This window comes from Podarcis bocagei (genome assembly GCF_964188305.1).
Source record: "Podarcis bocagei genome assembly, chromosome: 13".
Taxonomy (NCBI): domain Eukaryota; kingdom Metazoa; phylum Chordata; class Lepidosauria; order Squamata; family Lacertidae; genus Podarcis; species Podarcis bocagei.
In genome coordinates this window covers 40,878,503-40,896,501 of record NC_138138.1, presented here as the reverse complement: position 1 = coordinate 40,896,501, position 17,999 = coordinate 40,878,503, and the positions used below count along the sequence as shown (strand labels likewise).

At 49.4% G+C, this 17,999-nt stretch overlaps 2 protein-coding genes and 1 long non-coding RNA gene across 11 annotated transcripts in view; 2 read left to right on the top strand and 1 right to left on the bottom strand.

The window, feature by feature from the left end:
* The window catches only part of PRR14 (proline rich 14), a 49,057-nt gene that overhangs the window by 3,000 nt on the left and 28,058 nt on the right, over positions 1-17,999 (bottom strand). For 4 of the 8 annotated variants that reach the window (XM_081165866.1, XM_081165869.1, XM_081165862.1 and 1 more), the window contains exons 3-12: positions 5,439-5,629; positions 5,064-5,331; positions 4,404-4,534; positions 4,042-4,303; positions 3,866-3,915; positions 3,494-3,582; positions 2,109-2,838; positions 1,284-1,398; positions 1,028-1,134; positions 324-395 (exon numbers count right to left, since the gene is read on the bottom strand). In XM_081165866.1, the coding sequence (XP_081021992.1) occupies positions 324-395; positions 1,028-1,134; positions 1,284-1,398; positions 2,109-2,838; positions 3,494-3,582; positions 3,866-3,915; positions 4,042-4,303; positions 4,404-4,534; positions 5,064-5,331; positions 5,439-5,536 (1,922 nt within the window). In that variant the 5' untranslated portion in view covers positions 5,537-5,629. The other 4 variants (XM_081165868.1, XM_081165867.1, XM_081165864.1 and 1 more) reach the window with 4 other exon arrangements.
* LOC308570928 lies at positions 4,629-8,414 on the top strand. Its single transcript, XR_014001235.1, has 2 exons — positions 4,629-4,889; positions 7,643-8,414. It is a non-coding gene; the product is annotated as an uncharacterized lncRNA (long non-coding RNA).
* On the top strand, positions 12,382-15,898 carry LOC308570876 (uncharacterized protein). Of its 2 annotated transcripts, none has more exons than XM_081165925.1 (2): positions 12,382-13,047; positions 13,855-15,898. In XM_081165925.1, the coding sequence occupies exons 1-2, from the start codon at positions 12,750-12,752 to the stop codon at positions 14,787-14,789; spliced, it is 1,233 nt and encodes a 410-aa protein (XP_081022051.1). In that variant the 5' UTR covers positions 12,382-12,749; the 3' UTR covers positions 14,790-15,898. The 2 variants fall into 2 exon arrangements, with proteins under 2 accessions (XP_081022051.1, XP_081022050.1); XM_081165924.1 differs by having other exon boundaries at positions 13,852-15,898.

Here is a 17,999-nt window from a genome sequence, read left to right as displayed (position 1 = left end):
CAGTCTGGCCCAGCAGGGCTCTTATATTCCTATATGTCAAAGGCTCAGAAAATAGGGAGAGCTTGTACACTACTGCTCTATGCCCCTGTCACCACCACTACCCCATAACTATCCTCATCCCATTTTTGGGGGAGCAAACTATGAATGTTCACAAATATATTCAGACTGCAGGAGGTAGTGCTTATCGCTTGCGGATGCTGAAGTCAGAATCTGGGGTTTCTGGCTTGAAATGACTGAGGGGAAAGAGAGAGAAGGGTGTGTGCACACAAAAGTAATGAATGCTGGTGTTTTAGAAAAGGACAGATGCCAGCAGACTTCCTCACCTCTTCTCTGTGGGTGTGCGGTAGTTCTTGTTGGTGTAGATCTCCTCCAGGCTGAACTCTTTCTTGTTCAACCTGACACAGGAAAGAAGAGAATAGAGTTCATCACCCAGAAATGGCCTTGGCCTATGATAACATATGTATGCGTGCGTATAGATATAAATATATAGGAATACTCACTTAGCCCTGCTGGGCACCAGATTGCTTTCCCTGCTACCCCGCTTTGCTTCCATGCTCTGCCAGAAACTACCAGCTGACCTCTTAAGCTTGCAATTCAATCTGAATCAGGCCCAATGGTTTAGCCCACTGGGTTTTTATTGCTTTTATTGCCCAAGAGTACCAGAGTCAGCACACACTCCACCACTCAAGTGGTCCCTGTCAGAGAGGCTCTGCATTTGTTTCAGTTGACAGACAGATGATCAACTAACAAATCCTTAACATTGGTGGGCAGCTCTAATTCTTGACTGGCAGGTTCATCTCAGCTAGCACTTTTAATAAAAAAACCCCAAAACCATTTACACCTTTCCTTAGGTGAGCCCCCTCTCATAAAGCACTCATCTGCCCCCAAGCTATAGAAGACCACATCTGCCTCCTTTCCAAGCACTGTGGAATCTGAATCAAGAGTTCCTAAACCACTGTCAGGCTAATTCACAAGCTACTCGTCTCCTTTTGCAGAAAGGCGCCCTCCATTCCACTCTAGCCCTCACCTGACAGGCCGGGGAAGCCCCATGGGAGTGAGATTTGCTTGCTGCTTGGACGGTGTCTTGCGGATCCTTATGGAGGACACCTTCCCTATGGTGTTGTCTTGGGATCCCTGCAGGTTTTAGGGAGGTTAAGAAGGATTTTGAAAGGCCACAATGGCAAAGCAAAATGGCCCTCAAACTGAGAGCAGGTACCACAGACCCCCATTCTTCATGGTGCAGCACCTCCTAATTGAGAAGCTTGAGTCAAACAGCAACTGACCTTCATCTCAACTTCTGAAAGCATCATCTGCTCCGACGCGAGCAACTCTGAGTCGACCACATCCAAGCCAATCCCAGACACCCTCCGTCCATGATCGGGCGAGGGAGAGAGCTCCCTGCGGAGGACAGAGGAGAAACCAAGCATCGAGTATTAGCGTTAAACGTTGATGTTTCCCAGCTGACAGTTCTCCCTCTTCAGTGGAGGGGACTTTTAAAGAGGAAGGCAAACCAGTAAAGCAATGCCACACAGCACCGAGGGTGCAAAGCCCTTCTGCCTGTGAGCAGAACCAAAGGGGGAAGAGGCTCAGCCCATTTGCCTCCAGCACTAGTCAACGAATGGAAATGCCTTATGGAGAATCAGAACTCCGGTGCTTCTGGTCTGACATCATCTCCACTGCCAGGTTTTCAGGAAAGGGGCTTTTCCAAAACTGCCACTCAAGCTGTTGCCTGGAGGTGCAGGGGATAGAACAATAGATCTCTGACGTGCAAAGGATGTGCTTCAGCATTAGGACACAACTCCTCCACACACACACTAGATATTTCCTCTTCCAAATAGACCCCTTGAAGTAAATGAAATTAACTTGGATCCATTAACTTCATTAAGTCCACCCCAAGGAGGATTCAGCCTCTGAGGTTTTTTAAAAATCACCCTAGAATGGCACAAACAACCCCACAGTGCTTGCTTCTTTCTCCCTCTTGGTTTTGAATGGGAAAGGAGCAAACACTTACCTAACATGTCATTTGTGCCCTTTTATGGTGTTCAAAGGAACAGCTGTTAGACTCTTGAGGGATAGCAAACAGCTTGCGGGGAGGAGAATATTTTTACCTGGAATGGACGGTGTCTGGTTCACGGCGGCAGGAAGGCACATGGGAGGCATAGGGGGAGCCATCACAGTGGGGAATGTGCACGGAGGGACCCAGCAAGAAGTGTGCGGGGGGCGTGCTGAAAGGATACACCTCCTTGCGCAGGCAGGGCGGGGTGGGGCGGCCCAGCTCCCGGGACACTTCCAGGCTGCAGACGGTGTGGCGACGCTGTCGCAGCTGCGCAGAGAGCGGAAGGGCCACGGGGGAGGCTTGCCACAAGTGGGCACCAGGGACGTCAGGGCAGGAGTTGCTGCGTCCGAGGCGGGGCTGAGGGGCCGGATCCCCTTTGTTCAGGCGCCACTGGCGGATAGGGGGCCGCCCGCTCACCACCGCGTCACCCATCTCCTCTTCCTCTTCTTCTTCCTCCTCCTCGTGGTGGCAGCTCCTCTTCCGGGGGCGTGGTTCCGAAATGGCGATTTTCACCTCGATGTTGACTCTTTGGCGGGGTGTTCTCGGCTGGGCTGCCTCCTGCTCCTCATTCCCTGGAGGGCAGGGGGGCAGGGACGGAGGCCCCTCGGTGGACTGCACGGCTGGCTTGGACGGGGTCAGGAAGATGTCAGCAAAGGCCTCCAGCTTGGAGCGCACGCTCTGGAAGACGGGGACCAGACCCCAGTGCCGGAAACGGGAGGCAGACGATGGACGCAAGAGAGCAGATGCTGAAGGCAGCCAGGATGGAGCTTCAGTGGACACATCTGGCAGGAAGGGAAAGGAACAACATTGTCACAAGAGGGCCAAAGGGAGCCTTCCCCAAACTGGGGTCATCCAGCCCTTGGGACTACAATTCCCATCATCCTTGCCCATTGGCCACACTTGCTGGGGCTGGTGGGAGATGTCATTCAGCATCATCTGAAGGGCCAAAGGTTTCCAATCTCTGACCTAGAGTCAAGAGTTGTCATCCCCCAACACACCGACACACACACACTATGTGAAGGATACAGACATCTTCCTCTTCTGTTTACACCTGGGAATCTTCAGCTGCTTAGCTGTTGCCTTTCTTAGATTATTAACTGGTCTCAAGATTTCTGGAGAGTACTCTGGCCGGCTGATATTCAGCCCAGCTTGACTCTTGGCACTCCCATCTGGATGCCTGAGTCTGTGCCCGCTTCACCCAGCCCCACAAACACCTTGCCATGGGTGGGAGATGACTGATCATCCAGCCTGGATTCAGTCCGACATGGGAATTTTTCCTGCATTACCAGAGGGGTTTTCAGGCTCCATGGAACCAGGGATGTTCCAGTGAAGTTACACACACACACACACAAAATACTTGCACACCCCTGAGATGCCACTTTGCCCTAAAGGACAGACTTAACAGCACACAACACCTGAATCAAGAGTTTTCCCTACCTGTTTGATGACACTGGTCTTGTGGGTCTTGAGGGATTTGGGTGTCCCTATTTGGAGATGATTGGCGAGGCAGCATCAGCTGATCACTCCTGATTAAGCAGAGAAACACAGTGGGGTAGTGATAAAGCAGTCTCCTTAGCCCCTCTCCTCCACGTGCTTTGAGACACACCAAGGGGGTCAAAGTTAGCATTTCTCCCAAAAGGAAAGAGACCATCACTTTACCCTCCAAGGGAGTTTGGGATGGCACAATAGGCACCAACTGTAACCCTTGAAGTGGATCAGTTCTCTTGCTGGGTGACTGACACCGTCTTTAAAGGATGGGGGCACAAGCAGTTCTGTGCCTTCATTGCTTTTGTTTAGGGGGGCACTCACCCACAGCGGGCTGAGGAGGTCTCCGGCTGCTCCTTGCCAATGCCAGCAACCTGCCAGCAAGAAAAGACAGCTGAATAAAAATGTGGACTGAGCCGCCACCCTCCAACTCCTTCAACAGGATTCTCCCTGTCCCTCCCAGCACTATTTGGTGAGGCTGCTTCCCAATCTTAACTAACCAGAGCTTGGCTCAAGGAACCAGCCTCCAAACTGGTGGCGAGGATTTGCTGATGAGCCGCTTCCAGCAGGGAGGCCTTTGTCCCCTCGCTCCCCTTTGCAAGGGAAACCCCCTTCTGAAGGCGCTGCCTCTTGGCGTGCAGGCGCTCTGAAGCGCGACACTGTGCGGGGGACACCCTCTTGTCCCACAGTTGCCGGCGGGCGTGGTCCAACTTCTCTTGAGGCTCTCGATGGGATGGAGGGTAGCCCTTAGGGGGAGACGATCTGAGGGTAGGAAGGGTAAAAGAAAGGCAGAATGTTTTAAATCAAGTGCTCGATCCCAAAGCTGTTCCACTCCTTCCACCTCCCTGGGGCCTTTCCTCACCTGCACACTGGACTACTTTGTGTCTTTGTTGACCAGGAAACTCTGTCTTCATTCACAGCTGCTGACTGGGGGGGATTTGCGCAGGGAGATGTGGCAGGTCTTTGGGGAGGAGAGCCCCCTTGTGGATCATTCTGGGCAAAGAGAGGCGCACACCAACTTTCAAAGAGCTTAAGGATAATGAGGGAAGGGGGCCTCCTTTCCCCTTTTCCCCCACCTTCCATGTGTATGTTTACTCAGGAATCAACTCATGGGGACAAGGCATCTTTCAGGGTCCTTAATCCAGGTGGCTTGACTCCTCCATCACAATGCAAGAGGTACACTATAGGTCACAACTCTCCTGGTCTGGTAGTGCAAAGCACCCTGGGAACTGCAGTGCACAGTGGGAAAACCAGTGCTTTTTTTTAGGAGGTTCTCAAGGGTATGCAGTACCAGAAACTATTTTTTTTTGTTTTTAAAAAGTGTGGCACTTACTGTAACAACTTCATGGTGAGTACCAGCACCTATTTCTCTAGAGAGAGAAAAGCACTGGGGGAAACTATGGAACTGGGGCCTCGAGACCTGTTCAACGGGTTCTCCCACCTCAGAACCAGATTTCATACAGCCCATTAGGAATCCTCTCATGCCCCCTGCAACCCAGCCCCCGCACTGTGGCATCCTCACAAGCATTTGGGATGTTGAAAAGTCCTCCAGGTTGACAGCCAGCATCTTCCGCTGCTGCTTCTCCATGGGAGAGGCCACCCGCCACAAGGTCTCTCCCGCCGCGCCGTAAACTTCCCCGTTCTGCTCCGCCGTTCGGAACGGCCCCTGCTGAAGTCGCTGCCTCTTGCTGGGTGACAGCTCGGCATCGCCACATGGAAGGGGGCATGCCCCCCCTGTCTCGAGGGGCTTCTGGAGCAGGGCTGAGGATTCCTCCTCCTCAGAGGAAGGCCTGGAAACATGGAAGGACACAGAGAGAACGTCACAGCGGTGACACAATTTCTGTCTCGCCTCTCCCACTCAGGACTTTGACAGGGAGGAGAGTCACTCTTCTCTCACCTGTAGATGAGGATTTTTCGCCGTCTGATCTGCCTCTCCAAGTGTGACATTGGCTGAGGGTTCCCCTCAGATGTTCGTTCAAGGAGGGGCCACTCCATGGCCTGTCTCAGAAGGGAGACACCCTATCCCTTCCTGGCATCAGGAAGGTGGCCGCCCCAGAACAGCCCACAGGGTCTTCATTCCTCACTTCTCTGCTTCAGAAACGGAAAAAACCCAGAATTAAAATGACTGCATTCCCATGGTCCCCAGATATAGTTCTGCTTTTTAAAGCCAAATGCTACTTTAATCCAGATTAACCTGGAATGTGTAACACCACACCCAGATTGTCAAAACCTACTGCACGGATGACAAATCACAATTCTCTTTGCTAGCTGGAGAAAATTTCACATTTACTACTGAACTAAGCAAAGGATGGTTATGAGGGCACTCCTGTTCTTGTCTACTCAGAAGTAGACCTCTCTCCCCTGGGTTCAATAGGACTTCCTCCCAGCTAAGCGTGTGTAAGCATTGAACCCTATGTGGGTCAGTGGGGGTACACAGCCTGACTAAAAACCCCTAGCAATGCCACCCCCTCCTTTCTATTGGACCAGCAGGCTCAAACATGCATCCCTCCAATGACACTGAACAAGACACAGAGGCCAGCATGAGAGCTTATTAGGTTTCCCCTTAGAGAAGGTAATTATAAATCATTAGGAGCCATGCAAATAGCACCTTAGCAACAACTAAAATAAACGCCCTTTCTTCACAGAGATTCTCCAGGGCTACAAGACTAGAAGCTCAGGTAGGAAGGGAAAACTTCTCAGTGGGAGACAATGTGTTGCTTCTGCAGATCCCTCCACCTAGTGAGATGGGCAAAACCAAGCAGGCACTTAAAGGTGGGGGCTAGAAACAGAAGCACCGCAAAGGTATGTACTACAGTAAGCAAGGCAGAAGGAAATCCAAGCTGGAAAACACACTCCACGGCTTTTAAAAGGGCTCAACAGAACAGAAGAGGGAACCTGTTGCCCTGCACTGGTGTTGGTCTACAGCACATAGAATTGTAATTGGAAGGGACCACAGGCATCATCTAGTCTAACACCTTGCGATGGAGGAATCATTTTGCCCAACGTGGGGCTCAAACCCACAACCCTGAGATTAAGAGTCTCCTACTCTACCAACTGCCCTTGCTGGCAAGAGCTAATGGCAGTTGGGAGTCCAACGTCATGTTCAGGGACATGGGTTGCCCAACTCTGCAACACAGATACACACTAAAGGCAGACCAACGTTTTAGTGGATTTACGTTTCCGCACATGACAGGAGCCTTGCTCAGACATTCGTCTTGCCTGTGATCTTCCTCACATTTGACATCTCATTAGGGATTATTCTCAAAAGTTACCCCTGGCAAGAAGAGATCCAGGAAGACTGTGGGAGGAAGGGTAGGAAATGCCGAGTAATGCCTGGTGATAAAACTCAAGCCAACAAAAGCGTTCCAAGTCATGGCAAGATGAAACAAATAAGAGGCAAGCAGCCAAGTGAGCAGAGGGTAGGTGATTTTGCTGGGGCTACTGCCAGTGGCAATATTAGGCTGTCTCAGACCATATTTTCTCAGTAGAGTCCTGGACTAACCAGCTTGGAACAGCTGCTCCCTTCAGCAAAGACACTGTGATCTCTTCCATCCAAATATTTTCCACCCAGGAGTCGGTATTTTAATATTTATTAGGTATTAGCAGCATTTACCAGTAGTGATGTATGGAAGTGAGAGCTGGACCATAAAGAAGGCTGATCGCCGAAGAATTGATGCTTTTGAATTATGGTGCTGGAGGAGACTCTTGAGAGTCCCATGGACTGCAAGAAGATCAAACTTCTCCATTCTTAAGGAAATCAGCCCTAAGCGCTCACTGGAAGGACAGATCGTGAAGCTGAGGCTCCAATACTTTGGCCACCTCATGAGAAGAGAAGACTCCCTGGAAAAGACCCTGATGTTGGGAAAGATGGAGGGCACAAGGAGAAGGGGACGACAGAGAATGAGATGGTTGGATGGTGTTCTTGAAGCTACCAGCATGAGTTTGATCAAACTGCGGAAGGCAGTGGAGGACAGAAGTGCCTGGCGTGCTCTGGTCCATGGGGTCACGAAGAGTCGGACACGACTAAACGACTAAACAACAACAACAAGCAGCATTTATGGGAGTCTTAAAAATCCACTTATCCAATTTCCTGTTTTGCAGCATAATTATTCGCTGGGTCTCCTTAACTATGGAAGAAGATTGGTGGGGGTGATGCCACTGCCAAAGATGGCAGGCAAAGATGGGAGCTCTGTCCCTTGGACATAGAGGTACAGTGTAATCAACGATCCTCCTCAAAACTTGATCGGCAAAGATAACAAGGAATGCAAAAGTGCCATGGCTCTGAACAAGAAAGAAAGCTACTTCACTATCAGAGAATGAGGGTAAAGGATACCTTAACTGAAAAAGAAACTATAGGTCCCAGCTTGGTTCCAAAAGCCTTAAAACTATCCAGAGAAGGACAAGACCTCCTGACTGAAATTAATCAAAGCATAGCTAAAATGCATGAGGATTTGCTTCAAAATGGGATGCAAAAATAAAATCATTAGAGGTTAGCATTTTTGATCTGACAGCCTAAATGGCAGATACCTGCAAGTGAGGCCCTGAATATGGGCATTGAACATAAAGCAGCCTGGACTGACTTCAAAGAGAACTGAACATTTCCCCTCAAAAAGAGTTTTATTGGGGTTTCAGACAAGTGGAAAGGTTAAAAGTCAATAGTCTTCAGAAGGGTTTTGGGTTTGATGGGGAAAATTTACTAAGCATACATGGAACCGTAAAAACTGAGGGAGGAATGCTGAAATACTACTGTAACTTATAATTTTTCAAACAATTTTTATCATAGCAGATGGTAATTAAAATTATATTACTAACATCACAGGGGTCTAGGCTCTCCAGTGAAGGGTATTTGCAGAATTAAACCATAATAACCTGACTCTCTTTTTTGTATTACAGCAAATTCATTTAAATTAATTGCAATATTTTTGCACCAAAAAATGTTTTCATGGAAATTAAGCACTACTCTGTTACAAAACACATTACCTTGAAACAACTGACAAGAGGTATTAAAACAATTTTGAACTAAATCATTCTGTTCCATCTAAAACATAGAAAAGGAACACAAATGTGAAGGATTGCCAGAGATTTTGTAAAATTTTACCAGGGAAGAGTAGAAGTAGAAATGTCAGAAACTGGAAAAGAACTACAATGCAATTTGGATGCCCAAAACAACTAGCAAAAATGGATATACCAAAAGAATAGTTTTATTTGAGATTCTGTATACCCTGTATGGTTTATTAATATCGATTATTTGTTTGCATTATAAAATATATATATTTGTATTGTGTATTATTTGAATTATGAAATAATACGAGCATGGGGCATCCAGAAAGTATAAAACTATGCATCTACATAAGAATATGAATCATTGCCAAAATATAATATTGACTGTCCTTGACTCTTCCTGCCACACTTGTCATGCCCTCATGCCACACCCTTTGATAACCACACACACAAACGCATATTAAAAACCTATGGAAGTGGGGACATCATCCCATCTGCTCCTGCCTCTCACCATCCCTGGCGATGGAGACTTGGTGCGTACAAAAGGTGAGCATGTGGGGCATGTGGAAAAAGGGAAACCATAACCCAGGGTTGCACCTGACCCAATGATCCCTCCCAGAACTGGATTTCAGTGGCAATTCTAGGATGCTGGAGGAAAGGGGTCTGCCGTCTATTCAGGATACCTTTCTCCCCCGCCCCCAGTCCTGCTTCGCAGCCTAGGCTCACCCCACACACAGGTAAGCACGGGCACCGTCAGGGCCCTCTTTCTCTTGGGGGTCGCCTCCTAACTATCCCCACCGCCTCAAGATCCGTCCCCTTTAGCTCTCCCGCCGATTCCTCCCTCACTGACCTAAAAGGGCCGGCTCCAGAGGAGGAGGCGGTGTGGGGAGGAAGAGCTTGCCTCCGATTACCTGTCGGCTCCTCATCCAGCCCCACCCCCACCCCCCGCGCCCGGTGCTCTGCCCTAGGCAGGATCAGCACCGCTCCCTGGCGGGAGGAAAGGCAAGGCGAGTAGAGTCGGAGGCTGCTCCTCTTTCCTCCGAGGGAGAGCGGCAGCACCAGGCAGAGGAGGCGCCGGCTGGACAGTCCCTCCGCCCACCCCTGACAGCCCGGGGAGGTGTGGGACTGGACGGTGCCCACCTCCGACTCCTCAGCCGCTTCCTTCAGATCCTTCCGCCCTTCTCCTCCCCACCCCACAAAAAACATCCAACTTCATGGGGGTCCCCCCGCCCCAAATATCTGCCCCCCACATGGTGGCCTTCCACCCCCCTCTGGATTCTCCCCACAAGTTGCCCCCTCCCCGCCTCCTCCTTCGCCCCGCAATCCGCCAGGCGCGCCCGACCCGACACCGGCCGGCCACCCCACCCGGGAGCGGCGCCCCCCTCGCCCGCCCCATCCAGGTCTCACCTCCGCCGCCTCCCTCCCTTCCTCGGGCTTCTCGCCTGCCTCAGGCAAACAAACTGATAAGCACCCGCATCTCAATTTGAAAAAAATAAAATAAATAAAAACTACTCCGCACGCTCGACCCCGCCTTTACCGCCTCCTCTCCAACTCACCAGCTCGCCCTCTTCCTCCTCCCCTCGCCCTTCTCCAAGCAGCCGCTGGACAGTGCCCGAGCCGTCTCCACATGCAGCCCACCCAATGGCCATGCGTCTTGTTAATGGTCCCAACCAATAGGCGCGCGGTTTCTTTACCGGCGTCTGGTAGCTACAGCGCCGCCATCGCTGTTCAGGGCAACAACAACAAAAGTTGGTCGTAGACTTTTTTGAGTTTGTGTTGCAAAAGGAAGCGGTGCCACCGCCTTCTTCACTAAAAGGCGTCTGCGCCGTTGAAGTCAGCAGGCCCGCCATCTCAAGAAAGGGCAGGGAATGAGAAGAAAATAGGAAGGAAAACGTACAGGGCGGTAGCCATTTTGGGTGAGGGCAGAGTCTGGTTGGCGCCGTTTAAGACGCCGCCATTAGAGGGGAAGACCAGAAATCCAGGCTTTAAAGAAGCCGTGTTTCCATTTTCCAGTTGGATGCGATGGAATAAAGAATAGTAGTTTCCTTGGTTCCTTCCTTTAGGGAGGTCGTTTCGTCATACACGCGGTTTTTGAGGGAGATTAATCTGTATTAAGTTAGAATTATAGAATTATAGAGCTGGAAGGGACCCCCAAGGGTCATCCAGTCCAACCGCCTGCAATGCAGGAATAAGTTCGTTGTAAGGCAGTGCAAAACAGCACACACACATAAAGACTAGTTTAATATGTTGTGTAGCAGGAACCCCCCCACCCCAATCATTCTGTTTGTACAAACTTCACACACACACACACACACACATTACATACGCCACATTTCTGTTATGAATTCATAGAAAAATCAACCATACATCGGATTTGCACTGTTCCATTTTTATTTTACTCCATATGACAAGGACTATCAAAGGGGGGTGGCTTGGTTCTGGTCAGCCATAATCCCTTCACCATCCCAGCACATCCACAGGAGCCCTGCCCAGCTGCTATGCCAACCCTGATGATCCCAGACAGAAGACAATCAAGATCACAAAGAACTTGCATATGGGAGTGGATTCAGCATGGACTGAAACAAAGGACAATGATCAGATCTTCCCTCTGGGGGCAGGAAACTGCCAACTCCCCTTTGTCTCCTGGAAGTGACTCATGGGGAGGGGGAAAGGAAGAACCAGCCAGGTGACAGGACACTCAGGTTACCACCACAACTCCTCCCTCAACCCCTCCTTTCTGTAATGTATGCATGATGTCAACCCCTTCTGTAATGTATGCATGATGTTTCTGGGGGTGGGCTTGACCTAGAGGATGGGAATTTCAAAAGTTTTTATAAGGTCTTGCACACCATCTTTCTGGGTCTTTCCTCTCTCCTGCAAGTGAGGGGAACATCCTGTTGCAACAGTTCAATAAAGGCCAAGCCTACAGGCTGCTGTTTTGCTCCAAGTTATCCTGGTTGGTGTCTTTGTTTTTGTCCAAGGGAGCCCTCGGATTTTTCCGGTAACAGTTGTTATTATTATTATTATTTATTATTTATTAAATTTCTATACCACCCTTCATCCGAGGATCACATGGTGGTTTACAACATAAAAACACAAAAATACATAACATAGTAACAAACAAAATAATACTGCCTCCAACACACACAGTTTAAAGGGCTATATATTGTTTAATTAGCCAAAGGCCTAGGAGAAGAGAAATATCCGCCTGGAGGAAAAACATTTGTGTTCATATTTAAAAAAAAAATGTTGAGGTATGAAGTGCTCACCATCTTGCCAGTTCATTCCCTCCACACTCCTAGGCATGTCTGCTCAGAAGCAGGCTTATGCGTCAAAGGAGGACTCTAAGACAGAATGATCTTAGGCAAGGAATCAGACCGACCAGGATCTATGCATATTCCCCCTCATCTCTCTCTGAAAGTAGTAGTGATGAGTAAAGGTGCACTCCTTACCCCCATTTACCACATGGAATTCACCTAGACCTATTTCTGAGAATACATGGTAGGGATTGCCAGCTTAGCTTGGGTTAGAAAACTCAGGGGGAGGAAACTGATTTTCTAGATCCATTTCAACCTGGGTTTCAGCCAGGTTTCGGCACAGACAGAAACTGCTTCCAACAGAAGCAGTTTCTAGGCCCCATTCAAAGTGCTGGTTTTGACCTATAAAGCCTTAAATGGCTCCTGACCACAATACCTCAAGGACTGGCTCTCCCCATATGAACCACCCAGCAGCACCCTGCAATCATCCTCCAAGGCCCTTCTGTGTGTGCCTCCTCCAGAAGAAGGTAGTAATATGAGAATGGGCCCTTTCTACAGTGGCTCTGTAGAATTAAGGATTAAAGGATGAAGGGCGGTAAACAAATTTCATAACTAAATAAGAATAATGATATCCCTTAGCAAATCTCTGCCCTACACTTGCCCTTTTCTTGGTCGAAGCCTTGCCCGAATGAAGGTACCATTCATTTCCCCCATGTGACCACTTCCCGGACGTTGTTGGACTGCAATTCCCATCATCCCTTGCCATTGGCTATGATGGCTGAAGCTGATGGGAGTTGGAGTCTATCAGCATCTGGCGCGCCCCGCGTTGGCTATACCGCTTTACCGGTTCTAAATGATAGCTGCCTCCGCCCTCCTTCATCTCTAGGATTCGCCCGTCCTCTGCCCTCAGGATCAATGGGTTTTATTTCTACCCAGACCTTTTCTTTTAAATGTCACCCGCTTGGGGAAACTACGCCTCCCAGGATGCCGCGCAGAGCGAGCCCTCTTCCTCACCGCGCCTCGCACTGCGTCGGCTGAGTGGGAAAGTGCGCGGCAAGCGCGGCGCTTGTCCAGGCTGCCCCTCGCGCGCCGCCCCCCTCGGCCCGCTTGCGGCCCCTGCTATGGCGGCAGGGGCTCCCTCGGCTGTTCCTGCCCGCAGCCCCCCTCGGTGGCTCGGAGGCCCTGCTGACGGCTCCGTGTACCTCCTCCTGCCCGTCCCTGCTGGAAGTGCCCTGGTGCTAACACCAGGTGAGCATGTGGGGGGTATGGACGGAGGGTTTGTTCGGAAACCGGCGCTAAACCTGGCTCAGGGGTCTGCCCTAGAATAGCATTTTTAGCCAGGTCTAAAATCTGGATCTTGAAATGTCTGCCTATGTGTTAGAAATTGGGAGATGGACTCGTGTTTGTTTGTGTGCGTGTAAGGGATAGATGAAAATGCAGCAGTAGGTTTCCTGAGTAACACTGCAAGCCTAACCCCATTTACCCGAAAGTAAGCATCACTGAATTCCATAGGCCTTAATTCTGGGTAGGCGTGGTTAGGAGACTACGTACTGCAAACCCCACAAAAACCCTTAACACTGTTTCTCTCTTCATATGGATGCAGCCTACATATTTCTTAACCCAGGGGCTTCTTGGTTCTTGTGGTAGATATCACACCGTCTTCCTGTGCAAATTTTTTTCTTCCCAAGATGTTTTTCAGAGGGATTCCTCATCTTGCAGCGCTTAAGCCAGGGATGGGGAAACCTGTGGCCCACCAGATGTTATTGGACTCCAATCAGCCCAGCCAACATGGCCAGTGGTCAAGGATAGTGGATGTTGTGGTCCAGTAGCATCTGGCGGGCCAAAAGCTTCTCCATTCCTGCCTTATTCTGCCTCTCACACTACCTAAGAGTCAGAGTCTGTACACAAGCAGAACCATGGTGGAGAGTGGGTGCAAAATTGTGCCCGGCTTGACACCTGCCCCCCCCATCCAGCCACTGAATGTGTGTGGATTAGGTTCTGTTTCAAAACCAAGTGCTTAATTTGGTGATCAAGCCTCTTTTCTGTCTGTAGCAGATGGAGCAAATTCTGCCTGGATTCTGTCTCTCCCTGCAGAGAGCAAGAACAAAGTGGAAAACCCACAGGAAGATGGTGCACAGCCACGTCCCATTTCCTCAAGTAGCTCCAGCGGGAGTGGAAATAAGGTGCTGCAGAAAGGAGGCTCTGCGAAAGACCAGTCGACTTTTTGTAAAGGAGACTTGAAGGACCCTCTGCGGGCCTTGTGTGGCAAAACAAAATCCTACAAATGCCCCGACTGCGGGAAAAATTACCGCAGGAGCACAGACCTCTTGAGGCACCAGAGGACCCACACGGGAGAAAGGCCTTATCTGTGCCTGGACTGTGGGAAGAGCTTCAGTCGGAGTTCAATCCTCCTGGAGCACCAGAGAATCCATACGGGTGAGAAGCCATACAAATGCAGCCACTGCGGGCAAGGATTTAGCCAGAGCTCCAACTGTAAGCAGCATGAGAGGACTCATGGGAAGGAGAAAAGGAGCGACCCAATACACTGGGGATCAACTTGGCAAAGGACAGAGTATCAGAGGCATGGGCCTAAAAGCCTGAAAAGAATTGATGAAGGTGCAAGAGCTGAGCTCGGACTCGGATCTCAGTCTCCAGGGGGAAGTTCCTCATGGAGCTCGAAGATGGTGATGAAGTATCAGAAAAGCCATAGGATGGAGAAGCCCTACAGGTGCCCTGAGTGCGGGAAATGCTTTGCACGTAGCACGGATTTCATCCGGCACCACATTACCCACACAGGAGAAAAGCCCTACACGTGTGTGAAATGTGGCAAGAGTTTTACGCGCAGCTCGGTCCTCATTGAGCACCAGCGAATCCACACAGGAGAGAGGCCCTACAAGTGTCGGCTGTGCGGAAAGGGTTTCAGTCAGAACTCTAACCGTAACCAGCACGAGACAATCCATCAGGCTAAGAAATCTCCTGACACTTCCTGAGTGGCAGTGGAACTTGTTACTGGGGTGTGGGACTCACTAGAATCCACTTGGCTGGGGAAAGGGCCTGAAGCGCAAGTCCAAGCGGGTGCAGATGTCCCAAGGCAAATTTGAAGCTACTGTTAGAATCCAAATGGAAAGTCCAAGGCTGCAAGTTTATGCCCACTTACTTGGGGGTAAGCCCCACTGAATTAAATGGGACTTACTTATGAGTAGACACGGGTATGATTGCAGCACTCAAGTGGTATAAGGGCTTATTTTTATATGAGGTGATTTGCTGCAGAAATCATGAGGAAAACACATGTATCTATGAAAAACCTTATTATTGACACTGAGAGGAAATAAATTAATTTTGTTACAAATTATAATATTCTTGTTAATTGTTCTGTGCACCCCAAATGTAAATTCCACTATGTTCAGTGAAATGAGTGCCAGATTTAGGGTGGTACAGGTGGGTCCCACACAGGGTGCCAAGCCAAGGGGGAGAAAAATTGAGAATATCCATAACTGAGAAGAATCATTTGGGGGTACCAATTTTTGGGGGTGGCCATATTACAAAGATTACCAAAATCCACCTCAGTGGAACTTACTTCTTCCATTCAGAAGTAAATTACACCAGGTAAGTGGGCACAGGAGAGCTGCTTGTTAGAAAACCATTATAATTTAAATAAAAGAAAGAATACGGAAAAGGAAATAGTACCAGCAGGTGATCTTTTTCTTTCCCATATAGTGATCATTACTAATGACTGCTGGTACTTAACTCTGTTCTAAAAGATACTGAGAGTGTACAGCCTGATCATATTTCATACAAGCTACAGAAAACTGCAAGAAAGTAGCTTGGGTTTCATCACTTCATGGTGGTTGTTTTTAGATTAGAGTAGTAGAAACATTTGCTTGATTAGTTTAGACAAAACCTGTCTTGCATTATACCATTTCCTGGCCAAACACACAATCACTGCAGCATTTTCTTTTCTTTTCCCATCAGTGAATTTGTTCTGTTATATTTGTACCCTCTTTCACTATATATGTCTTGCTATTTTTTTTCTTATTTTTTTTAACGAAAGCTAAATCTGCTTATCCCATGGTCCTGAAAATAAAAGTGCCTTTGAGGATGTGCATGCCACCCCAATCTCTGGGCAGTGTGAAATTACAGGGGTTCCAGGCGTTTCCTTCGGGAATGAGGCACAGTGGGGACTGTGGTGTCTTTATGACATATGGTTTATTTACACATATATACAACCTAAGCCTATGATGGAGGGGTGCACAGCATTAAAGCCCCAAGGAGGTCCTGCTTCTCCCACAGCCTTGGATTCCAGCATAAATCAGGCCTGGCTCTCTCTCTCTCTCTGCCCTTGCAGCCTGTAGTTTTTGCCTGCAGCTTCTAGCTCATATCCCTCAACTGTGGCCTTTTGTATTTCTAAGGAACAGACAGTTGAGGGAGGCAGGCCCACAATTTTTAGCGGGCCATCACGAGGCTGGCCTGGCTATTCCATGCTGGGTCCAGGCATTAGGAGGAGGTCCAAGCATTCAGACCACCCCCTCTCCTACCCTCTCCTAACACTACAAATATGAGGGTCACATCTGTTGCTCTCCCCACTTTTACCTCTTGCTGTGCCTACTTTTTGCCTCTGGCCCTGCCCATCATTGATATGTCGCCCCTACAAGGTTGCCCATGAAGCAATGCCCTCAGTCCTCAGACTCCTGGAAGTTCCCCACCCTGGTCTAGGTGGGGATAGGTTCAGATCCCCACCCTCATATGAAGCTGACTGGGTTACCCTGAGTCAGTCACTCAGCCTATTCCAACAACTCATAGGGCTGGTGAAGGATAAAATGGGCAGGGGGGTGGGAAGAATCTTCTATGGGTCCAGCCATTCCTGCATCCTCTCCTGCTAAGAGTTCCAGCTTCTATCACACACGGTAGTTGCCGCCAACCCCTTTTCTGACGACAGGCTTTTGTGCCATTTTAACAGCAGCACAACAGGCAGAAATCCAGCAGATGCTATTTTACCTCTTACTTCAGCCTATCATTATTATTATTATTTGGGGGGAATACACACAATTTCTGTTGTTGAAGAGGGCTGTGTGTCATACACCTTGCCCCCTGTTACCGGAAAAATCCGAGGGCTCCCTTGGACAAAAACAAAGACACCAACCAGGATAACTTGGAGCAAAACAGCAGCCTGTAGGCTTGGCCTTTATTCAACTGTTGCAACAGGGTGTTCCCCTCACTTGCAGGAGAGAGGAAAAGACCCAGAAAGATGGTGTGCAAGACCTTATAAAAACTTTTGAAATTCCCATCCTCTAGGTCAAGCCCACCCCCAGAAACATCATGCATACATTACAGAAAGGAGGGGTTGAGGGAGGAGTTGTGGTGGTAACCTGAGTGTCCTGTCACCTGGCTGGTTCTTCCTCCCCCCCCCCCATGAGTCACTTCCAGGAGACAAAGGGGAGTTTGCAGTTTCCTGCCCCCAGAGGGAAGATCTGATCATTGTCCTTTGTTTCAGTCCATGCTGAATCCACCCCCATATGCAAGTTCTTTGTGATCTTGATGGTCTTCTGTCTAGGACCATCAGGGTTGACATAGCAACTGGGCAGGGCTCCTGTGGATGTGCTGGGATGGTGAAGGGATTATGGCTGACCAGAACCAAGCCACCCCCCTTTGATAGTCCTTGTCATATGGAGTAAAATAAAAATGGAACAGTGCAAATCCGATGTATGGTTGATTTTTCTATGAATTTTTAACAGAAATGTGGTGTATGTAGTGTGTGAGTGTGAGTGTGTGTGAAGTTTGTACAAACAGAATGATTGGGGTGGGGGGGGTCCTGCTACACCCCCAAGCCCCTTTGTGACTACCCTGCTGATCTCCGGGCAGTGAAGTCTCCCGCTGTCCTTGCCCTCAGGCAGCGAAATGTCTTGGGCCGACCTTTGCTCCCAGGCATGTTCCCATGCACTACTCCCGTGTTAACAGTGCACCTTCCGGATTAGAACGGACGAGAGGCGATCGTTGCTCTGCACATTCTCGGAAGCAGCATTCTCTCCCCGCCTCCCCCGTCCCTATTCCACGGCGCGGTTTCTGCAAGAGCTTGCTTGCCACGAGGAAACACGTTCCTCCGGGGTGGCCTCTAGTAGAAGCTCCGGATCAGAGGCTCCGAGCTTCTCTCTCTTCCTCCTCGCCCCCGCCCCTATTTCAAAACCCGAATACTCGTCGCTTGC